General features: G+C 52.2%; 2 protein-coding genes across 2 annotated transcripts in view; both read right to left on the reverse strand.

The window, feature by feature from the left end:
- LOC112633178 (fibulin-1) overlaps positions 1-21,171 on the reverse strand; it is a 100,481-nt gene that overhangs the window by 34,892 nt on the left and 44,418 nt on the right. Inside the window, exons 10-12 of the mRNA XM_025399622.1 lie at positions 18,065-18,189; positions 16,510-16,641; positions 14,639-14,762 (exon numbers count right to left, since the gene is read on the reverse strand). Coding sequence (XP_025255407.1) covers positions 14,639-14,762; positions 16,510-16,641; positions 18,065-18,189 — 381 coding nt within the window. The remainder of the gene's footprint in view (positions 1-14,638; positions 14,763-16,509; positions 16,642-18,064; positions 18,190-21,171) is intronic.
- On the reverse strand, positions 1,976-14,764 carry FBLN1 (fibulin 1). The gene is made up of 2 exons (XM_025398064.1): positions 14,683-14,764; positions 1,976-2,409 (listed from the first exon to the last, which is right to left on the reverse strand). The coding sequence occupies exon 2, from the start codon at positions 2,306-2,308 to the stop codon at positions 2,072-2,074; it is 237 nt and encodes a 78-aa protein (XP_025253849.1). The 5' UTR covers positions 2,309-2,409; positions 14,683-14,764; the 3' UTR covers positions 1,976-2,071.

Raw genomic sequence — 21,171 nt, forward strand, 5'->3', positions numbered from 1 at the left:
GCTGGAGCGGAGCAGGTGCAGCTCAAAGGGTGGGCAGAGGCCAGATCAGGCCAGGCCTCCAATGCCATTCCAAGGAGGCTATGCTTCATCTGCTAGGAAAAGACAACCATGGAAGGTTCTAAGGAAGATCAGACCATCGTAACCAGACTGGTCCTTCAGAGAGGCTCCTGGACTGCATCTTGGAGAATGCGTACTAGAATATGGGAGACTCGAGGCTGGTGCAGACCAGGCCTGATCAGAGAGAGGGCCGGGAGACAAAGTGGCGAGGGCCATGGGGAAAAGGGCTCGTGCTCCCATGACACAATCACAGCTGCCTCAGCACAAGGTGTGGGGCTATCTGTCTGTCCAGGTCCATCTTCCTCACTAGGCATCAAGGTGGGCACCCCCCAATCCCTGCTTCCATAGAAGAACCCTGCGGTCCTCTTTACTTGACCCCGCTGGGGTGTCTGCCTTCCCCGCTTGGATTTCTGCCTGGAGACAGTGTAAGCACAGTGTCACAGCCACAGAAATGCTAGTGACATAAGCCAGGGCTGGCAGAGTCATCTGTTCCCTGGACAGACATTGACAGAGCACCTTCGGCACATGAGATGTTTTGCAAGGAGCTGGGAACACCACACTGAATGAGACAGACCTGGTCCCTGCCTTCACAGAGCCTTCTGGAAGGTGGGGAAGACAAACGTGAAACGCAAGTCAACAGGAACCGCAGCCTGTCACAAGCACCATGAAGGAAAGGGGTCATGAGAATGACGGACAGAGAAAACAGAAGCCGGGGTGGCAGCGAAGGCCTCTCTGAGGAAGGCACATGAGCTTAAGCAACATTCAGGCCAAGGGTGCAAAGCACGGGCCAGGAGCCCGAGGCAGCAGAGCTTGCAGCATGGCTCAAGAGAAGTGGGCAAGGACAGAACAAGTTAAGACCAGGCTGGAGATTGCATGCAAGGACTAAATTAGGCACGGCCTTCAGACATCTTAAGGATCTGGAGGCCTTAACCCAAATGGTAAGGAAACCAGGAACTGTTTTAGGCAGAGGCTAAAAGATCATTCCAGCTGCAAAGCAAAGAATGAACTGTAGGGGAGGTGAATGGACGCTGGAGCAGCAGAGGCGGAGAGGTAACTGGCTTGGCTGGACCATGATGGAGGAGACGGAGGGAGGAAGGGTTGGTTAAGGCCCTCAGTGGAGGTATTGTGGCAGAATGCAACAGCTAGATCTGCGGAGTCAGTAAACCAGAGCTCGGATACCAGCTGTGTAATCTTGGGCAAATCACTTGCCCTCTCTGAGTCTCCATGGGGATGGCCACTTGCCTGGCAGGACTGGTGGAAGGGCCTATGGAGGGTCCTGTGAGCACCACATGTATTGTGTGGTCCTTTGCCTCCCCCGGCACAGGGCCAGCATTCTCAGTGGGTGCAAACGACTTCACTGAGGCAAGAGCTGCATCCTAGAAGCCACAACCGCATTCTGTGTTTCTGCACTGCAGATTTGGGCTTCTGATCAAGACAAACAGAACACGGGCTTGAATCTCAGGAGAGAGCTTTCTTGTCTCAGTGAAACGCTCACCTCCGGGGATACAGCAGAGAACCGGGCAGGGGCCAGCAGACCCGCTTCCTCGACCTAGCGTGGCCACAGCAGGTCAAGCAGCCTTGGCCAACCCTTCCCCTTCTCTCTGGGCCTCAGTTTCCACATCTATAAAATGAGAGGGGACTGTGCTCAGCAATCTGAGGGCCCTTCTCCACCACCACCTTTATTCTTTGGGTTCAACACAAATGAAGATGAGTTAACACATGTGAAATGATGCGCCCGGCCCGGTATCCCTGTCAGTACAGACAGTGGGCTCTGTGAACAGGGACCCCCGAGTACACACCCGCTAATGGGGAGCACTCCCCTCGGGGGTACCAGGCGGCGGCCAGTGCCCAGCTCACCCCCAGGTAACAAGCGGCACAGACTCCCAACCATGCCAAATAAAACCAAGGCACGCGAGGCTCACTGTGTGGGACGCTTGCTAAGACTTTATTAACGCCCCGGAGGGCAGGGTTAGGAAAGCAACAGGAGGGAGACCCCACGACGCGAAGCGAGTGCTCAGAGCTCTGCAGACACAAAGATGAAAAGCTTGGCCACAAAGGAGCTGACGGTGCCGTGGCGATAGAGATCCATCTTGACGGTCAGGAGCAAGTCCCTGGGCTCAGGGACAGGCTTGGTGAGGGCCACCACCCCGCTGTGGGGGCTCACCTTCCGGGTGGTGAAAAAGCCCTCCTCATTGCCGCCGGTGATGGCCAGCTGCATGCTGTCCCCGGGGACAGCACTGGAGGGGCCCATGCGGAAAACCACCGCGGGCGCTTGGATGTTGGTGGGGAAAGAGAGGTGGTAGTAGGTTATTCTCAGAGGCAGCTTGGAGCACTCCCGATTCTCATGGCAAGGCAAGCGCTCACAGCGGCTGCAAGAAAAGTGGGCAGAGAGACAAGAAGAGGGTTAGGGCCGGTCCAGCAAGCGGAGAAACGGCAGAGCGCAGGGATGCGGGGCTGGCAGGCGGGGCCTCCCGCCGCCCCTCTGGCTGATTCAGCCAACACGAAGGGCGCCCCTCACTCACCTGCGGGAGGTGCCGTGGACCTCCAGGCTGCTGATTCAGGCACTAGCCTCTTCCAACACCGTCTGGGGCACTGGGTGGCTGGGAGACCAAGGGCTGTGCCCGGAGTGAGGTGCGTCCCCTCCTCACTGGCAGAGCCCCACCCCACGGGCACTCCACAGGCACACCTTTGCCCTTCCCAGGCCCTCACCCAGGCAGTGGCCAGGGCTACACAGGGATCTTGGGTGGGTCTCGGAGGTGACCCGTGAAATGACTATGTCTGCCACTAGCAAACAGAGCTGCTGCCGTTTACCAAGTGCTCAGCTATTCCTCACCACATACTCTCTAGTGTGATCACTGCCACCACACCATGACAGTGGCTTCGGTAATATTTTTCACATGAAGACACTGAGGCTCAGACAGAATGTGGCCTTCCCACTTCCCAAGGTCACAAAGTGAGTGAGGGAGCCATATCTATGCTCAGCCAGTGAGGTCGGCTCCCAGTTTCCTGTCACTAAGCCCTTGTGTTCCAGGCCAGTACCTCTGGGTCCACAGGGCCAGTTCAGGGCTTGGATTGGAAATGGGGACAGATCCCAACTTCCTGTAATAGAAACAGAGACAGGTCCTAACTTTCTGGGTGGAGACAGGGGTGGGTCCTAACTTCCTGCAGTGGAGACGGGTCCTGTGATGGTTAATACAGAGTGTCAACTTGATTGAATTGAAGGATACAAAGTATTGATCCTGGGTGTGTCTGTGAAGGTGTTGCCAAAAGACAGTTACATTTGAGTCAGTGGGCTGGGAAAGGCAGACCCACCCTCAATCTGGGTGGGCACCAACTAATCAGCTACCAGTACAGCTACAGCATAAGCAGGCAGAAAAATGTGAAAAGAGAGACTGGCCTAGCCTCCCAGCCTACATCTTTCTCCCGTGCTGGATGCTTCCCGCCCTCGAACATCAGACTCCAAGTTCTTCAGTTTTGGGACTCGGACTGGCTCTCCTTGCTCCTCAGCCTTCAGATGGTCTATTGTGGGACCTTGTGATCGTGTGAGTTAATGCTTAATAAACTCCCCTTTATATATACGTATTCCATTAGTTCCATCCCTCTAGAGAACCCTAACTACCACAGATTTGGGTACCAGGAGTGGTTCTAGAGGAACAGAATATTAAAGATGGAGTTCTTTCATTGGTTTTGGGGTTTCTGGAGTTGGCTGGTTAACAATTAGACCCAAAAATGCTAAGGACTCTACTTCTAATAGTATGGAGAACCCTGATAGTCCTTGGCATGAACTGTTTAGAAAGTTACGCAAAATAAATGCATTTGAAACTCCTGATTCATCGCTCATGAGAGGCAAGTTTAGTGACCCTATACATAATACCTTTGATCATATGTGGAGAACCAAGGAACATAATGAAGCTGGTTGTTTGCTCCTAAGTTCAGTGGACAAAGTGATGAAGGAAAATGATGAACTCAGGGATTCTATCTCCCGGCTTCAGAAGCAGATACTGAGCTTCAAATCTGCTAAGATTGCCGAGTGAGAGTTTTATCTCCCTTAGAGGAAGAGCTGAAATTGTGGGAAAACAGACACCAGCTCTTATCATGCGAGTGGCTGATCTGCAATGAAAGATGCATGCACAGCCTCGCCAGGTGTCTACTGTTAAAGTGAGGGCACTGATTGGAAAAGAATGGAACTCTGCGACTTGGAATGGGGACGTGTGGGAGGAGCCTGATGAAGCTAGGGACACTGAGTTTGTAGACTCTGATGAATGTTTTTTGTCAGAAGAAACAGCTTAACAGCTTCCCCATCCCCAGTAGTGGCAACATCCCCTCCCCTACCTGTCAGCCTTTCCACCTTTGTCTGAGGAGATAAACCCCGCTGCCTAAGGCAACAGTGATGGCCTCCTGTGAGGCAGTTGCCAGGGAAGATAATGTTGATTCTCCTCAGGAGCCACCCCTAACACCCCCGTTTGCCTCTAGACCTATAGCTAGACTAAAGTCCTGGCAGGCCCCTAGAGATGAGGTTGAGAGTGTGACCCATGAGGCAGTGAGCTACACTCAGAAAAGAACTGCTTGAGTTTTCTAATTTATAGAAACAAAAATCTGGAGAACAAGCATGAGAATGGATAGTAAGGGTGTTGGAGAATGGTGGAAGGAACATAGCATTGGATCAGGCTGAATTTACTGATTTAGGCCCACTAAGCAGGGACTCTGCATTTAATGTTGCAACTCAGGGAGTTTAAAAAGGTTCTAACAGTTTATTTGCTTGGTTAGCTGAAATATGGATGAAGAGCTGGCCCACTGTGAGCGAGCTGGAAATGCCTGGCCTTCCTTGGTTTACTGTAGAGGAAGGGATCCAAAGACTTAGGGAGATTGGGATGGTGGAGTGGATTAGTCACTTTAGACCTACTCATCCAAGCTGGGAGGGTCCAGAAGATACACCCTTGACCAATGCCTTTCAAAATAGATTTGTGAAGGCAGCACCTGCATCTTTGAAGAGCCCTGTAATTGCTCTTCTTAGTATGTCAGATCTAACAGTGGGAACCGCAGTCACTCAACTACAAAATTTAAATACAATGGAAATAATTGGATCCTGAGGTGGCAGTGGCCAAGTGGTAGCACTCAACCGTCAAAGGCAAGGTGGGTGTAGCTACTGTAATGGACAGCAGAGGCAAAGTGGCAATTGGAATAGTCTGACTCATGTAGAGCTCTGGCATTGGCTAATTAATCACAGTGTTTCTAGAAGTGAAATTGATAGGAAGCTGACTGCATTCCTACTTGATTTGTATAAGCAGAAAACTTCTAGGTCACATGGACAAAAGACTAATTTGAATTATAAAAACAGAGAATCATGGCCCCTCAATCAATTTCCAGACTTGAACCAGTTTACAGACCCAGAACCCCTTAAATGAAGGGGAGGCCGGGTCCCCTTGAGGAAGGACCCCACTACATTACCGACAATTTATGCAGTGAATCTTTCTCCCATCTTTCCCCAAAGAGACCTCCGGCCTTTTACCAGAGTAACTGTGCACTGGGGAAAGGGAAATGATCAGACATTTAGGGAAATACTGGACAGTCTCTGAGCTGACGTTGATTCCAGGGGACTCAAAACGTCATCGTGGCCCTCCAGTTAAATAGGGGCTTAAGGAGGTCAGGTAATTAATGGAGTTTTAGCTCAGGTCTGACTTACAGTGGGTCCAGTGCGTCCCTGGACCCATCCTGTGGTCATTTCCCCAGTGCCAGAATGCACAATGGGCACAGACATACTTAGCAGCTGGCAGAACCCCCACACTGGCCCCCTGACTGGTAGGGTGAGGGCTTTTATGGTTGGAAAGGCCTAATGGAAGCCATGAGAGCTACCTCTACCTAGAAAAACAGTAAATCAAAAACAATATCACATCCCTGGAGGGACTGAGGAGATTAGTGTCACCATCAAAAACTTGAAAGACTCAGGGGTGCTGTGATTCCCACCACATCCCCATTCAACTCTCCCATTTGGCCTGTGCAGAAGACAGATGGATCTTGGTAAATGGCAGTGGATTATCGTTAAGCTTAACCAAGTGGTGACTCCAATTGCAGCTGCTATACCAGATGTGGTTTCCTTGCTTGAGCAAATTACCACATCTCTTAGTACCTGGTATGCAGCCACTGACTTGGCAAATGCGTTTTTCTCCATTCCTGTTCCAAGGCCCACCAGAAGCAACTTGTCTTCAGCTGGCAAGACCAGCAATATACCTTCACTGTCGTACCTCAGGGGTGTATCAACTCTCTGGCTTTGTGTCATAATCTTATTCATGTCATAATCTTATTCAGAGAGACCTTGATCGCATTTTGCTTCTGCAAGATATCACGCTGGTCCATTAAAATTGGTGGCATTATGCTGATTGGTTCCAGTGAGTGAGAAGTAGCAAACACACTGGACTTACTGGTGAGACATTGGCATGCCAGAGGATGAAAAATAAATCCAATAATAAAATTCAGGGACCTTCTACCTCAGTAAAATTTCTAAGGGTCCAGTGGTTTGGGGCCTGTTGAGATATTCCTTCTAAGGTGAAGGATAAGTTGCTGCATTTGGCCCCCACTACAACCAAGACACAATGCCTAGTGAGCCTATTTCGATTTTGGAGGCAACACATTCCTCATTTGAGTATTACTCCAGCCCATTTATCAAGTGACCTGAAAGGCTGCCAGTTTTGAGTGGGGTCCAGAACAGGAGAAGGCTCTGCAACAGGTCCAGGCTGCTGTGCAAGCTGCTCTGCCACTTGGGCCATATGATCCAGCAGATCCAATGTTGCTTGAGGTGTCAGTGGCAGGCAAGGATGCTGTCTGCAGCCTTTGGCAGGCCCCCATAGGTGAATCACAGTGGAGGTCTCTAGGCTTTCAGAGCAAGGCCCTGTCACCTTCTGCAGATAACTACTCTCCTTTCGAGAGACAGCTCTTGGCCTGTTACTGGGCCTTGGTGGAAACTGAATGTTTGACTCTGGGTCATCAAGTCACCATGTGACCTGAACTGCCCATCATGAACTGGGTGCTTTCTACCCATCTAGCCATAAAGTTGGTCATGCACAGCAGCATTCCATCATCAAATGGAAGTGGTATATATGTGATCGGGCTTGAGCAGGTCTTGAAGGCACAAGTTAAGTTACATGAGGAAGTGACTCAAATGCCCATGGTCTCCACTCCTGCCAACTTGCCTTCTGTCCTCCATCCTGCACAGATGGCCTCATGCAGAGTTCCCAATGATCAGCTGACAGAGGAAGGGAAGTCTAGGGCCTGGTTCACAGATGGTTCTGCACGATATGCTTGCACCACTCAAAAGTGGACAGCTGCAGCACTACAGCCCCTTTCTAGGACATCCCTGAAGGACAGTGGCAAAGGGAAATCTTTCCAGTGGGCAGAACTTCAAGCAATGCACCTGGTTGTGCACTTTGCATGGAAGGAGAAATGACCACATGTGCGATTATATACTGATTCATGGGCTGTGGCCAATGGTTTGGCTGGATGGTCAGAGACTTGGAAGAAGCATGATTGGAAAATTGGTGACAACAAAATTTGGGGAAGAGGTATGTGGATAGACCTCTTTTGAGTCAAAAACTGTGAAGATATTTGTATCACATGAGAGTGCTCACCATATCACTTAAAAGTGCTCAGCAGAGGAGGATTTTAGTAAGCAAGTGGACAGGATGATTCGTTCTGTGGACACCACTCAGCCTCTTTCCCCAGCCACCCCTGTCATTGCCCAGTGGGCCCATGAACGAAGTAGCCATGGTGGCAGGGATGGAGGTTATGCATGGGGCTCAGCAACATGGACTTCCACTCACCAAGGCTGACCTGGATATGGCCACTGCTGAGGGCCCAATCTGCTAGCAGCAGAGACCAACACTGAGCCCTCGATATGGCACCATTCCTCGAGGTGATCAGCCAGCTACCTGGTGGCAGGTTGATTTTATTGGACCTCTTCCATCATGGAAAGGGCAGAGGTTTGTCCTCACTGGAATACATACTTACTCTGGATATGGGTTTGCCTATCCTGCACACAATGCTTCTGCCAAGACTATCATCACGGAATGCAAGCACTCACTTTACAGCTAAAGAGGTACGGCAGTGGGCTCATGCTCACAGAATTCACTGGTTTTCCCATGTTGCCCATTGTCTTGAAACAGCAGATTGACAGAATGGTGGAATGGCCTTTTGAAGTCACAATTACAATGCCAACTAGGTGACAGTACTTTGCAGGGCTGGGGCAAAGTTCTCCAGAAGGCCATGTATGCTCTGAATCAGCATCCAATATATGACACTGTTTCTTCCATAGCCAGGATTCACAGGTCCAGGAATCCAAGGGTGGAAATGGAAGTGGCACCACTCATCATCACCCCTAGTGATCCACTAGCAAAATTTTTTCTTCCTATTCCTGCAACATTACGTTCTGCTGGCCTAGAGGTCTTAGTTTCAGAGATCTTAGCTGCCACCAGGAGACACAACAATGATTCCATTAAACTGGAAGTTAAGATTGCCACCTGGACACTTTGGGCTCCTCCTACCTTTAAGTCAACAGGTTAAGAAGGGAGTTACAGTGTTGGCTGGGGTGACTGACTCAGACTATCAAGATGAAATCAGTCTACTACTCCATAATGAAGATAAGTTAGAGGATGCATGGAACACAGGAGATCCATTAGGGCATCTCTTAGTATTACCATGCCCTGTGATTAAGGTCAATGGGAAACTACAATAGCCCAATCCAGGCAGGACTACAAATGACCCAGACCCTTCAGGAATGAAGGTCTGGGTCACTCCACCAGGAAAAAAACCGCGATATACCAAGGTGCTTGCTGAAGGCAAAGGAATACAGAATGGGTAGTAGAAGAAGGTAGTCATCAATACCAGCTAAGACCCATGTGACCAGTTGCAGAAACGAGGGCTGTAATTGTCATGAGTATTTCTTCCTTCTTTTGTTAAAAGCATGGCCAGGCGCTGGGGCTCACGCCTGTGATCCCAGCACTTTGGGAGGCCAAGGTGGGCGGATCACTTCAGGTCAGGAGCTCGAGACCAGCCTGACCAACATGGTGAAACCCTGTCTCTAATAAAAACAGAAAAATTAGCTAGGTGTGGTGGCACACACCTGTAATCTCAGCTACTCAGGAGGCTGAGGCAGGAGAATCACTTGAACTTGGGAGGCGGAGGTTGTAGTGAGACAAAATCACAGCACGACACTTTAGCCTAGGCAACAGAGGGAGACTCTGTCTCAACAAACAAACAAACAAAATGTTTGTGCGTGTATACACTTGTACTAACAAAAATGTCTTCATTTTATTTCCTTTCTCCTTTATCAAGTGACATAAGATTTACTGAATTCACATCAGCATTTAAATATCGTTAACTTTATATAACAGTATTTAGGTTGGGGATTGGTGAGTTTCTGGTTGTACGAAGGATAGTTGTGTTATGTTAGGCATAATTATGATTTTATTATTGTCTTTATTTGAAGATTATATATGATCTCAGGAGATGTGCATGGGTTCAAGTTGACAAGGGGGGGACTTGTGATGGTTAATACTGAGTGTCAACTTGATTGGACTGAAGGATACAAAGTATTGATCCTAGGTGTTTCTGTGAGGGTGTTGCCAAAAAAGATTCACATTTGAGTCAGTGGGCTGGGAAAGGCAGATCCATCCTTAATCTGGGTGGCCACCAACTAATCAGCTGCCAGCACGACTACAGCATAAGCAGGCAGAAAACCGTGAAAAGAGAGACTGGCCTAGCCTCCCAGCCTACATCTTTCTCCCATGCTGGATGCTTCCTGCCCTCAAACATCGGACTCATTTCTCTTCATTTTTGGGACTCAGACTGGCTCTCCTTGCTCCCAGCCTGGAGATGGCCTATTGTGGGACCTTGTGATCATGTGAGTTAGTACTTAATAAACTCCCCTTTGTATATATAATGGAATATACATATATATGTATATATATACACACTATATATATATACACACACACACACTAGGAGTTTCTGGGCTGGTTCCTTCTGGACAAAGAACAGGGCCTGGGGCACCTGCTATGTGCTTAGCAAATGACTAATACACATATAATACATATATATATATGTATATTCCATTAGTTCTGTCCCTCTAGAGAACCCTAAATAATACAGGTCCGAACTTCTTATGGTGGAGACAGAGACGGGTCCCAACCTCCTGCGATAGAGACGGGGACAGGTCCCAACCTCCTGTGGTGGAGACGGGGACGGGTCCTAACTTCCTGTATAGGATGAGCACAGATTCCAACTTCCTGTTACAGATTCTAACTTCCTGTGACAGGATGGAGATAGGTATTATCTTCCTGCTACAGGATAGTAACAAGTTCTAATTTCTTGTCACAAGATGGGACAGGGGTTTCCTGTGTCCTGAACTCCTGGCCCATCACACTCTGAAGGTGGCTGCCTTAAGAAGCAGGGCCCAGGTGCAGAGCCCCAGAGGACCTGGCCCAGGTGCTCCAGGAAGTCCCGCCATCTGGGCTGTGTCTGGATTCTGCAGTCAGGAGCATCCTCTCGTCCTGGCTTTCCATCACATCTCCCTTTTGGCTTTTTAAGTTTCCGTGTCTCGTGCTGGGTTACTTGGACTTGCTTGAGGCATTTATTGAGACTGTCTCCTTTCACCTCCTCTTTCCAGGTTTGTCGGGACTGACAGGAGGCCTTGCATTTACTTGGCTAATGACCATTCCAAGCTCTTAGAAAGGACTGGCCTGGGAGTCAGGGGCACTGAAGGGGGAGTCCTGCCTGGGAGGGGCCCAAAGCAGAGGCAGGAAAGAAGGTGGGCACGGGTGCTGCTGGTGGCAGCCTGCCCCAGAGATGCCCAAGTCCAGGCCAAACAGGAGTGCTCCAGGTGATCTGAGAGCTCTTCCCCAGGGGGGGCCTCTGAGGAGCTGCGACCGAAGCGTCCGTGAACTGGGGGAGGAGCATGGGACCCATGAACTGTGCTTCCGGTTGCAGGTGAACCGCACTCACTCCCGCCACTGTCTCCCATCGTCCTCCCGCTCTACTGGCGGGAAGACAGATGTCCAGTGAGGATGCAGAACTTGCTCATGGCTCCATGGTGTGTAGTAAGGGGCAGGCTTGGCTTTCAAAGTCAGCCTGTCTTACTTCAAAGCTTTTACACACACAGTGTACACACACAGGCACACACACACACACACACACGCACGCGCACACACACCAGCAGCTTTGGGACCAGCCTGGATAGGGCTGGTCAGCAGGTGGCGCTAGAGTCGCCCTGGTGGGATTTCAGCTTCCCTGCGTCTCTCAGCAGGGCCGGCACTAATCAGGGGTGGGGTTTTGTTTTGCCAGAGGGAAGCGGTCACCCAGCATGCCGGAGGAAAGCAATGGGAGGTGTGCGTGATGTTCTGGGGCAGCTCACGCCGTCATCACACACAGCGAGCTGGTCACTCCTCCCTGGAGGCTCCCCCTCCAACCCCACACAGTCATTCCTCAGAGCACCCCAAAACCTTCTCTACACTAGGAGTTTCTGGGCTGGCTCCTTCTGGACAAAGAACAGGGCCTGGGGCACCTGCTATGTGCTTAGCAAATGACTAATGCACAAAAATAAACACGTCCTTGATTTTCCTGGTTAAGTCCTGGCTTCAATGATCCTACTTCGCTCTACTCAAACTTAATAAAACACCAGAAACATAACTATCTGGCAAACTGCCTGTCAGACTGGGAACAGCCCAAAAATCCCTTTTAGCCAGTGTGTCGAGGTCAGGGATGGGCTGTCATCACTGAATCTATTACAGAGCTGGGCACAGGCGAGCCCGTCCCGTCCCCGCCTGCCATGCAGGCCCTGGTTTCCAGACATGTCCCCTCAGCAGGCCACACATCCTGGGCCATGTCATGTGTTAGAGAACAATGTGCTCCAACTTGCCAGTTCAACATATTTGACCCTAACACCCCAAGCTCTGTGGAGATGATCCTAAGCCACCACGCACCAGAGAGAAAAGGCCCTCTAGGCCCCCTCTTTCTCCTGGGAGGCACAGCAGTTCTGGCCACCCCAGGTGCTTGTGGACATCCCTGCCGGAATTTTCGTGACTTTCACATGCTCATCGTCTGGGAGACAAGCCCCAGAACTGGCCAAGGCAGGGGGGCCATCGACGGCTCTATCTCCGCCACCGTCACCGTGTTACACCCTCAGGCCCACAGCTGTTCACTCACGTCCCATTCCCAAGAAGCGGCAACCAAGGCCACCCGGCTTTGCTCCAGCTTTCTAGACCACAGGTCATCAGGGGCCAGCCCCACTGAGCGGATAAAGAGGATGTGTCCGGCCCCATCAAAGGCTGTGGGACAGCTTTGCACACTTCCTCCTGCGGGCAGGAGGGAATTGTATGGGGAGGACTGTAACAGCTTGGTCCTGTCCACAAGGCCGAGCCCTGTGGTTTGCGGCCCAGCTTCCTGGGTCATGCTCCAGTTACCAGCCCTCGGCCGCCGGGATGTTCCCCAGATGGAAGCCGTGTGACTGGAGAGAGAGAGAAAGCCGCAGAAGCGGACTCTGCAGTCCTGTCTGTTAAGGCTCCCGAGTGAGGCAGTCTTGCTGAGTTGTTAACCACAGAAGCGCTGGCCACAGATCCCTCCTCAATATGGCTCTTTTAGATTTTAAAAATTGCTTTCTGAAGTTTAGATGAAAAAACGCTTTAAGAAGTTTGGGTTTTTGATGAGCAGGAAAAGGGGATGTAAAATACAAAACTCCAGTCTGAGGGGTTAGCAGTGCTGAGAGGCCGTGGCCCCTCCTTGCTATCAACCCTGGGAGTCCAAAGGCTGGAATAAGCCAGGCGCCCAGCAGGTCAGTCCCTTACTGCACAGCACACAGGGCACAGGTTTCAGGCTGAACTCCCCATTTCACCACGCATGTCCATACTCCCGCCCCTTCTGCCTGATTCGATTCCCCTTCCACCTTCATGCCGGCATGGCCCACTCCAGACAGCCCCCTGCCCACCCTCACACCCAGCCAGGTCGGGGCCCCTCCTCCCTCTTAGCGCATGCTCCAAAGGCCGAGCCAGTGCGGGGACAAAGGCCTTTGTGGGCTCACTGTCTACCCAGGTGCCTGCACACAGTAGGTCCAGGAAGAAATGACTTTCTCCAGCACTGAGGGGTGGCAGAGGCTTCCACAGCCAACATGAGGGGTGGAGCTGGGTTCTGCCGATTTCAGCCATGACCTTAGCAGACATGGCCAACCTGCCCACCCTCGGGCTTAGAAGGCGCCAGGGCCCCTGTGCAGGGCAGCCTCCTCCTCGTCAAAAGGTGGTTTCATGACTGTGTGCAAGCTAGAAATCGAGGTCACAACCACAGCCAGCCTCCTGGAATCCTCAAGCCCAGGCACTGACAAAGGCTGGGGAGAGAGTGAACTTACAATGACAGACGGCTGCACAGCCTCCAGCTGAGGCCATGGAACTTTCTTAATGGCTCAGAGAAGCACTGTCACTGCCTGCCAGGCTGTTGCATAACCATGAGCTCTTCAGGATGCTACAGACTTGCAAACCCAGTTTTGGGGCAGCTTTTTCCTAACCCAAGCTCAGGAAGGAAACAAGATGTTGGGTTTTCAAGCAGACAGAAACCCATGCTGGGAAACAGCAGATCAGGGAAGCGGCCAGGCCAGCCAACGGGCCATCCCAATGCCAGGAAGAATATGGAGGGCTGCCAGGGACAACGGGGCCGCTCGGTGACCCAGAAGTCTTGCTATGCCATGAGCCAGGGCAGCTGCCCCTTGGGTCAGGCGGTGAACACTACCACTGACCCTCAGGTGGTGGGGGCAGCTGGCCAAGAACCCAAGGCAGGCTGAAGGTCAAGAGGCCAAGGCCTGGGAAACGGCTGGCTGCCTGTACTGCACACTAAGAGTGCTGGGGGAGGTCACAAGTCCACAGTCCTGAGATCTGTCCCAGTGTGGAGCTTTTCCTGAAGCAACTGACAGTAGCACTAAATGAGACTTGACGAATACAATTAGGGGTAAGGGGGATAGGAAGTGGGAACCGTGGTCTCAAGTGGACGCCGTGATGGCCTAGGAGTGAGTGAGCTTACAAAGACATAGGGACACGCAGCCCCCCGTTTAGGATCTGGAATCTTTGATGCTGTTCCCACACAGTCACCAGGCTGGACGAATTCTGGCTTTCAGGGAGGCACCTAACAACAATGTCCAACAAGTCACATCGGCTCCCTGACTTTGGACTGACATGGAGACACTGTTACCTATGCATCTGAGTCAGAGCACGTTCTGACATCTGCATGTTACAGATGAGAAAACCGAGGCCCAGAGAGCTTGCCCAAGGCTCCACCCTAGGAAAACAGAGGGCTGTGGTTTCTGCCTGGTTCTGTGCACAGCCTTGGCCTGAAAGCATGACTATAGACCCCAGATTCATTTGCAGTTACTCCTTTGACTTTCTGAGACCAGTGTCACTAGCATTTAGATGCTTGAGGGCCAGGGATCAGGTGAGTGCCCTGTGTCCCTCATGGGAGGACACTGAGGTCACAGCCTGATAACCCATCCACCCGGGAGCTGGGTCACCAGGAAAGGCCAACACAGACAGACGATGGCATGGTCCAGATGACTTACGTGGCTGCGGAGCGGCGATAGTTCTCAGGGCACTCGAAGACCAGGCAGCGGAAGCCGCCCTGGATGTTGAAGCAGGTCTCATTGATGGAGCAGTTGTGGATGCCAGTCACACACTCATCAATGTCTGCAAGAGACCCCCACAGCAGCACAATGAAGGCAGAGGCTGCAGGAGCCATCCCCATCTGGACACGGAGGAGCCCAGGCCTCCCATCAACTAGGGTTAGGGGTGGCAATCAGGCCATCCATGCCCTCCACTGGCTGATCTTCAGAGCAGTGTCCTGTGCCAGTTCTTAAATGTATAGGATATTTACATTTATAGAGTGTTAACTTATCATTTGCAATCCATGGAGGGAGTGTGACAATGGTAAAAGTAAACACTGCATGACGGGTCCTGGGAGTGCCTCGCAAGGCAGGATAACTCACTGAATCCTCCTAAGAACTCAATGAGGCAGATACTGTTATGATCCTCATTTTATGAGGAGCTCACAGAGCTTTAGAGACCTGCCTGAGGTTACATATTTTATAAATGTCAGAGCCGAGCTTTGAACCCAGGCGGGCTGGTGCCAGAGTCCATGCACTAACCACCCAGGGCCTCTCTGCGGCTCCCAAGGCACAGCACCCTTACCTGAGGTGTGACTCAACCTCTTAGGAGAAAAGGGCAGGAGCTGCTAGCTCCACACAACAATGAGAAAAACAGGCTTCGAGAGATCATACGTCTTGCCCTGTGTGTTGGGGTGGGTGGCTGTTCAGGGGGGACTGGAACCACCAGGACTGGGACTCCTGAGATGGGGCCTGGGGCACCACACCGAGAGGCCCCTGGAGATGGGTGAGCAGCCCAATTCCCACAGACTCTGGAGCAGCCAAACAGCGGGGCTCAGGGGCTGTCACCAACCCTGGGAGACGTCCATTAAGAGGTGCCAAATGCCTGAGCATCGGTGGCAAAGATGACACTCCCCAGCCTCAAAGGCCCGGCTCAGGAATGTGTTTATGCTGAGTCTGGGCGGGACCCCAGGCTGCGGTGAGGGAGCCTGGCCAGGAGAAAAGTCATTTGCTCCGTCAGAAATGCAGACACAATCGGGCTCAGGCCCGGGGCAAGCAGAGGGGGCCTCCCAGGAAACACCGCAGCTCCTGTCTGCCTTTCATCAAAGTCACCCACCTTCCTCATGACCAGAAGCTACATCTGTGGGACCCAGGAGGCTTCTGGAGCCCCAGGATCCACAGCCCTGTGTGGGGCTCCCGAGGCACTGGCTGGACAGCCCCACCTCCATGACTCAGCTTCTGGGCCCAGCGTGTACACTGGGGATCGTGCACTCACAAACACCCACTCGGCACCCGCTGTCAGTGACTGAATGGATGGTCGTCGGATGGCTTTGGGTGGCACACACAGCCCCCTAGAGCGTTCATAGAAATGGGGGCTGAATGCAGAACCAATCCACTGGCCCCCATCACTTAGTCCATGCTGGAGCTGACCCACAGTCATGAGTGTCCCTGGGCCATCCCACACCAGGCCACACCATCCCCTGGCCTGGACTGCTTCCTCCCTGGTGGGCATCTTCCTAAAGAACTCTGTTCCAGCCCTTTAGGGGCTGGTGAGGAGAGCGTAGGAGGGCTCAAGTGTTCCTGCCGGATGCAGCCGTCATGGGGCTCAGATAACCCAGAGGACAAGTATGCTGGGGCCTGGGTGTGGGAGACCAGGGTGCTGTGGACCCCAGGACACCCCTTGGATGGTGGGAGGGCCTCCTTTTCCTGAATGCATCTGTGCTGTGGCCCTTGGGTTGGGGAAGTACAGCCCCCGAGCCTGGCCTCAGCCCCACCACACTGCAGAGCCCCAAGCACAGCATGAGGGACCCCAGGGCATTCCGCCTGCTCACCTTGGCAGTTGCGGCCGTTGGGGGCCAGCCTGTAGCCGGACGAGGGGCAGCTGCACTGGAAGCTCCCAGGGATGTTGATGCAGCGGTAGGAGCAGATGTGGCCCCCGGTGGGCAGGGCACACTCGTCGATGTCTGCAACAGCAAAGCCCACGTCAGCCTCAGTGTCCTGGCACCTGGCCATGGCTGCTGGCCACGCTACATTGCCCTGGGGGCTGCACTGGGGCCCGGGAGGGCAGCAGCACAGGACAAGCTGAAGATAGGAAGCCTTAGAGACCATCACGCTCAGAGAGGCGATGGGACTAGCCTAGGGTCACCCAGCAAGTTCATGGTGTGAAGTATGCATGTGGCGGGCAGGGGGAAACATGGACCGAAGTTCAACAATAAGAAACACAGCTCAGCTGGGCGCACTGGCTCATGCCTGGAATCCCAACACTTTGGGAGGCTGAGGCAGGAGGATTACTTGAGCCCAGGAGTTCGAGACCAGCCTCGGCAACAAAGTGAGACCCTGTCTCTACAAAAAATCAAAAAAATTAGCCAAGCATACTGGTGCATGCCTGTGGGCCCAGCTACTCAAGGAGGCAGAGCTGGGAGGATTGCTTGATCTCAGGAGATGGAGGCTGCAGTGAGCTGTATTTGTACCACTGCCCTCCAACCTGAGTGACAGAGCTGTCTCTGTCTCAAAAACAAACAAGCAAACAAAATATACACACACCTTACACAGGAAAACGGTAATCATCATAATTGCCCTTAATTGCCCATAATTGCTATCATCTGGTTTAATCCTCCAATGATCTGGTGAGGCTGGAGTTAATCCCCATGTTACAGACGAAGAGTTAGAGCTCTGAGTCAGGGATATAGGTGGTCCGTGAGACCTCCCCTACCTCTCAGCCATGCACCACCACCAAGCTCTGAGATGTGCAGCCCAAGGTCCCAGGGCACATCGTGATCACCACCATGCACATTATTAAAGAACAAGTCAGGAGTGGTTTGCTGCCTTCCCACCCTCATGCTTAAGGATGGGAAAAGTATATTAGAATTTCAGTTGGGGGCCGGGCACGGTGGCTCATGCCTGTAATCCCAGCAGTTTGGGAGGCTGAAGCAAGAGGATCACTTGAGCCAAGGAGTTCGAGACCAGCCTGGGCAACACGGCAAGACCTCGTCTCTAATTTTTAAAAAATAAAAAAAATCACCCAGGCGTGGTGGTGTACGCCTACGGTCCCAACTACTTGGGAGGCTGAGGTGGGAGGATCACTTGAACCCAGGAAGCTGAGGCTGCAGTGAGCAGTGATTGCACCATATCACTCCAGCCTGGGCAACAGAGCAATACCCCATCTCAAAAAAAAAAAAAAATCTCAGTTGGAGGGAAAACAGCAAACCACCCACTAGCCTCCAAGGGTGGACATGGAAGGTTTGCCAGGTGAAGAAATCCCAGCAGGCTCTTCCCGTGGATTTGAAAGTCAGAGGCCATGCTGCTGTGTCATGGCGGGTGTCATGGCGGATATCATGTCAAAGGCCACAGGTGGTTTTCCCCCTCAGCAAGCAGGGGCGTCCGCACCTTCACAGGTGACTCCGTCCACATCACTGAGCTGGTAGCCCCGCCGGCAGTAACACTGGTAGGAGCCGTAGACGTTGGCACACTCCTGGCTACACGGGCTGCTGCTGCACTCATTGATGTCTGAAATACAAAGCGAGGGTCACTGCTCAGAGCGACATCACATGTCCCTGCCTCCACAGCAGCCCTCAGGGTCAGTGAACAGAAAACCTCCTCTCCACCTCCCTCAGGTTAACACACTCGGAGAGGCGGAGTTCCTGGGGTGTGTGGCCGAGGGAGAGGTGTCATCACTGGTGACTCCAGACCCTCCCTCCCTGCCCCTGCCTGCTTTGACCACACCTTCTCCTGTCAGGACGGCAGCTATAGCCTCCAGCCTCAGCCCCCGGAAGCCAGTCCCCACCTGGCTGCCAGAGTCCATTCTAGTCCTCAAATGGAAATCTGATCCTGTGCTCCTCACTTCACCTCCAAGATGGCATCCTACACAGATGACGGCACTCAAGGAACGCCTAGGCCATCCAGCCCATACCCCAGTACTCCTCATACTCCAATGCACAGAACTCACTGGGCCACCCAGCAACTCTGAACTACTGCTCAACTGTCCCCTTTACCTAGAGCAGAGGTCAGCGAACCACAGTCCATGGGCCAAATTCGTCCCAACACTTGTTTTTATAAATAAAGTTTTATTAGAACACAGCCAGGCCAGGCATGGTGGCTCATGCCTGTAATCCCAGTACTTTGGGAGGCTAAGGTGGGTGGATCACAAGGTCAGGGATTCAAGACCAGCCTGGCCAGCATGGTGAAACCCTGTCTCCACTAAAAATACAAGAATTAGCTGGGCATGGTGGCACGTGCCTGTAGTCACAGCTTCTTGGGAGGCTGAGGCAGAAGAATTGCTTGAACCGGGAGGCAGAAGTTGCAGTGAGCCAAGATATACCACTGCACTCCAGCCTGGGTGACAGAGAGAGACTCTGTCTCAAAATAATAATAATAATAAAATAAAGAATACAGCCAGATTATTTTTTTTTTTTTGAGACAGAGTCTCTGTCTGTTGCCCAGGCTTGAGTGCAGTAGCTCAATCTCAGCTCACTGCAATCTCTGCCTCTGGGAGCCTACTGTCCACTAACGTGGATACGAATTCACACAACTCTCCCGCCTCAGCCTCCTGAGTAGCTAGGGGATTACAGGCGTGCGCCACCATGCCCAGCTAATTTTTGTATTTTTAGTAGACACAGGGTTTTACGATGTTGGTCATGCTGGTCTCGAACTCCTGACCTCAAGTGATCTGCCTGTGTCGGCCTCCCAAAGTGCTGGGATTACAGGTGTGAGCCACTGCGCCCTGCCACACTCATTCTTTTACCATGGTCCTCTGGCCCTTTCTCTGCTACCACAGCAGAGTTGAGGGTTGCAACCGAGATTGTGGCTGGAAAAGCCTTAAATCTATATTATGTGGCTGTCAGAGAACGTCCAATAGCCTTCCAGCCCGTGTTTCATCTCGGTGGCCCCCACACACCAGACCTGGCCTCCAACTGCCCAGTGGGGTCTCTCATCCCCCACTAGAGACACTCCCCAGTGCAGGACCGAGTTCTCACTACACACCCGGGGCAGGTGCTTAACACATGGTTAGTAAGGTCACATGGCAAGGCTGGCCAGGCCCTGGTTCTGTGTCCACAATATTGTCCACTAATGTGGATATGAATGCCGACTTTTCAGTAATTTACGAGTGACTAGAGGAAGCACAAGCCAGGAATCCTACTACTTCTACTAAATAATAATAAAGCCAGCAGCCTCCACACTGCCAGCTCTTCATCCTGCACTCAGCCCTGTGATAAGCTCTTCACATGCGTAATCTCGTTTCATCCTCACAACCCCCTATGGGGTTGGTCCTACTATGCCCATTTTACAGATGAGCACACCAAGGCCCAGAAAGACTGAGTTACTTCTTCAAGGCCATAGAAATGGCAGAAGTGAGGTTTGAACACAAGCCTGAGAGACTCAACTCGTGAATCTTGTTCCTTGTCCATACACGTTCTTGTGAACTAATCCCAGGACCCCCTCACACCGTCCATCCTCCGATTGAAGAATTATGCACACCACAACTCACCCTGGCGTATCTAACCCCTGTGACCATCTCATCACGAAGGAAAATTCTCATGGCAGAATTTTAGGACCTGCCACATTTGAGTCAGGCTACAGAAGCCGTCCTCTGGGTCAGTGCACCGCACTCAACAGGGTGTCATGGGCAATGTGGACAATTGTCGAGGGCCATCCAAAGCTCTCAGTGTCTGCTTAGCTCAGAACCTAATCCCTGCATAAGACACGACATCTGCCAAGCACCTAGTATGTGCCAGGCCTTGGGCTGACAGGCTGTTCATGTGACCTTCCCATCAGCCCAGGAGGTGTTATCTGAGAATCACAAGACTGTTGGCAAGAACAAGTTTGTCCAACCCCCACATACCAAGAGACTTGACCCAACTTCAGCATAGCTGCCACTGGCCTAAGACCACGTTCCCAGGATGCAGACCCAGCCCCCGTGGCATGCCTGCCTGAGAAAGATCAATGCTGCCAAAAGAATTTTCTCTTGGTTCCAGCCCAAACCTGACTACAGGCGCTGACCTCCATTTTCCTTAGAAGCATCTACTTTAGAAAAACTTGCAAATATAAATGGTTTCTCTGTCCCTTTGAGATGTGCAACCCAGAAGTGTCTTTCTCGAGGGCTGGGGACAAGACTGGGGAATGTCATCATCGGGAAGGCCAGGGTGCTTCTCCCTGTCTCTATCGGAAGGGAAAGCCTAACTCCAATAAGAAGTTAGAGGCAGGCCGGGCGCGGTGGCTCACGCCTGTAATCCCAGCACTTTGGGAGGCCGAGACGGGCGGATCACGAGGTCAGGAGATCGAGACCATCCTGGCTAACACGGTGAAACCCCGTCTCTACTAAAAATACAAGAAAATTAGCCGGGCGAGGTGGTGGGCGCCTGTAGTCCCAGCTACTTGGGAGGCTGAGGCAGGAGAATGGCGTGAACCCGGGGGGGCGGAGCTTGCAGTGAGCCGAGATCGCGCCACTGCACTCCAGCCTGGGGCACAGAGCAAGACTCCGTCTCAAAAAAAAAAAA

This window comes from Theropithecus gelada, chromosome 10 (genome assembly GCF_003255815.1).
Source record: "Theropithecus gelada isolate Dixy chromosome 10, Tgel_1.0, whole genome shotgun sequence".
Lineage (NCBI taxonomy): Eukaryota > Metazoa > Chordata > Mammalia > Primates > Cercopithecidae > Theropithecus > Theropithecus gelada.

Excerpts from the sequence above, each read along its gene's own strand:
- FBLN1 (XM_025398064.1), bottom strand. The coding sequence starts at position 2,308 with ATGGGCCCCTCCAGTGCTGTCCCCGGGGACAGCATGCAGCTGGCCATC.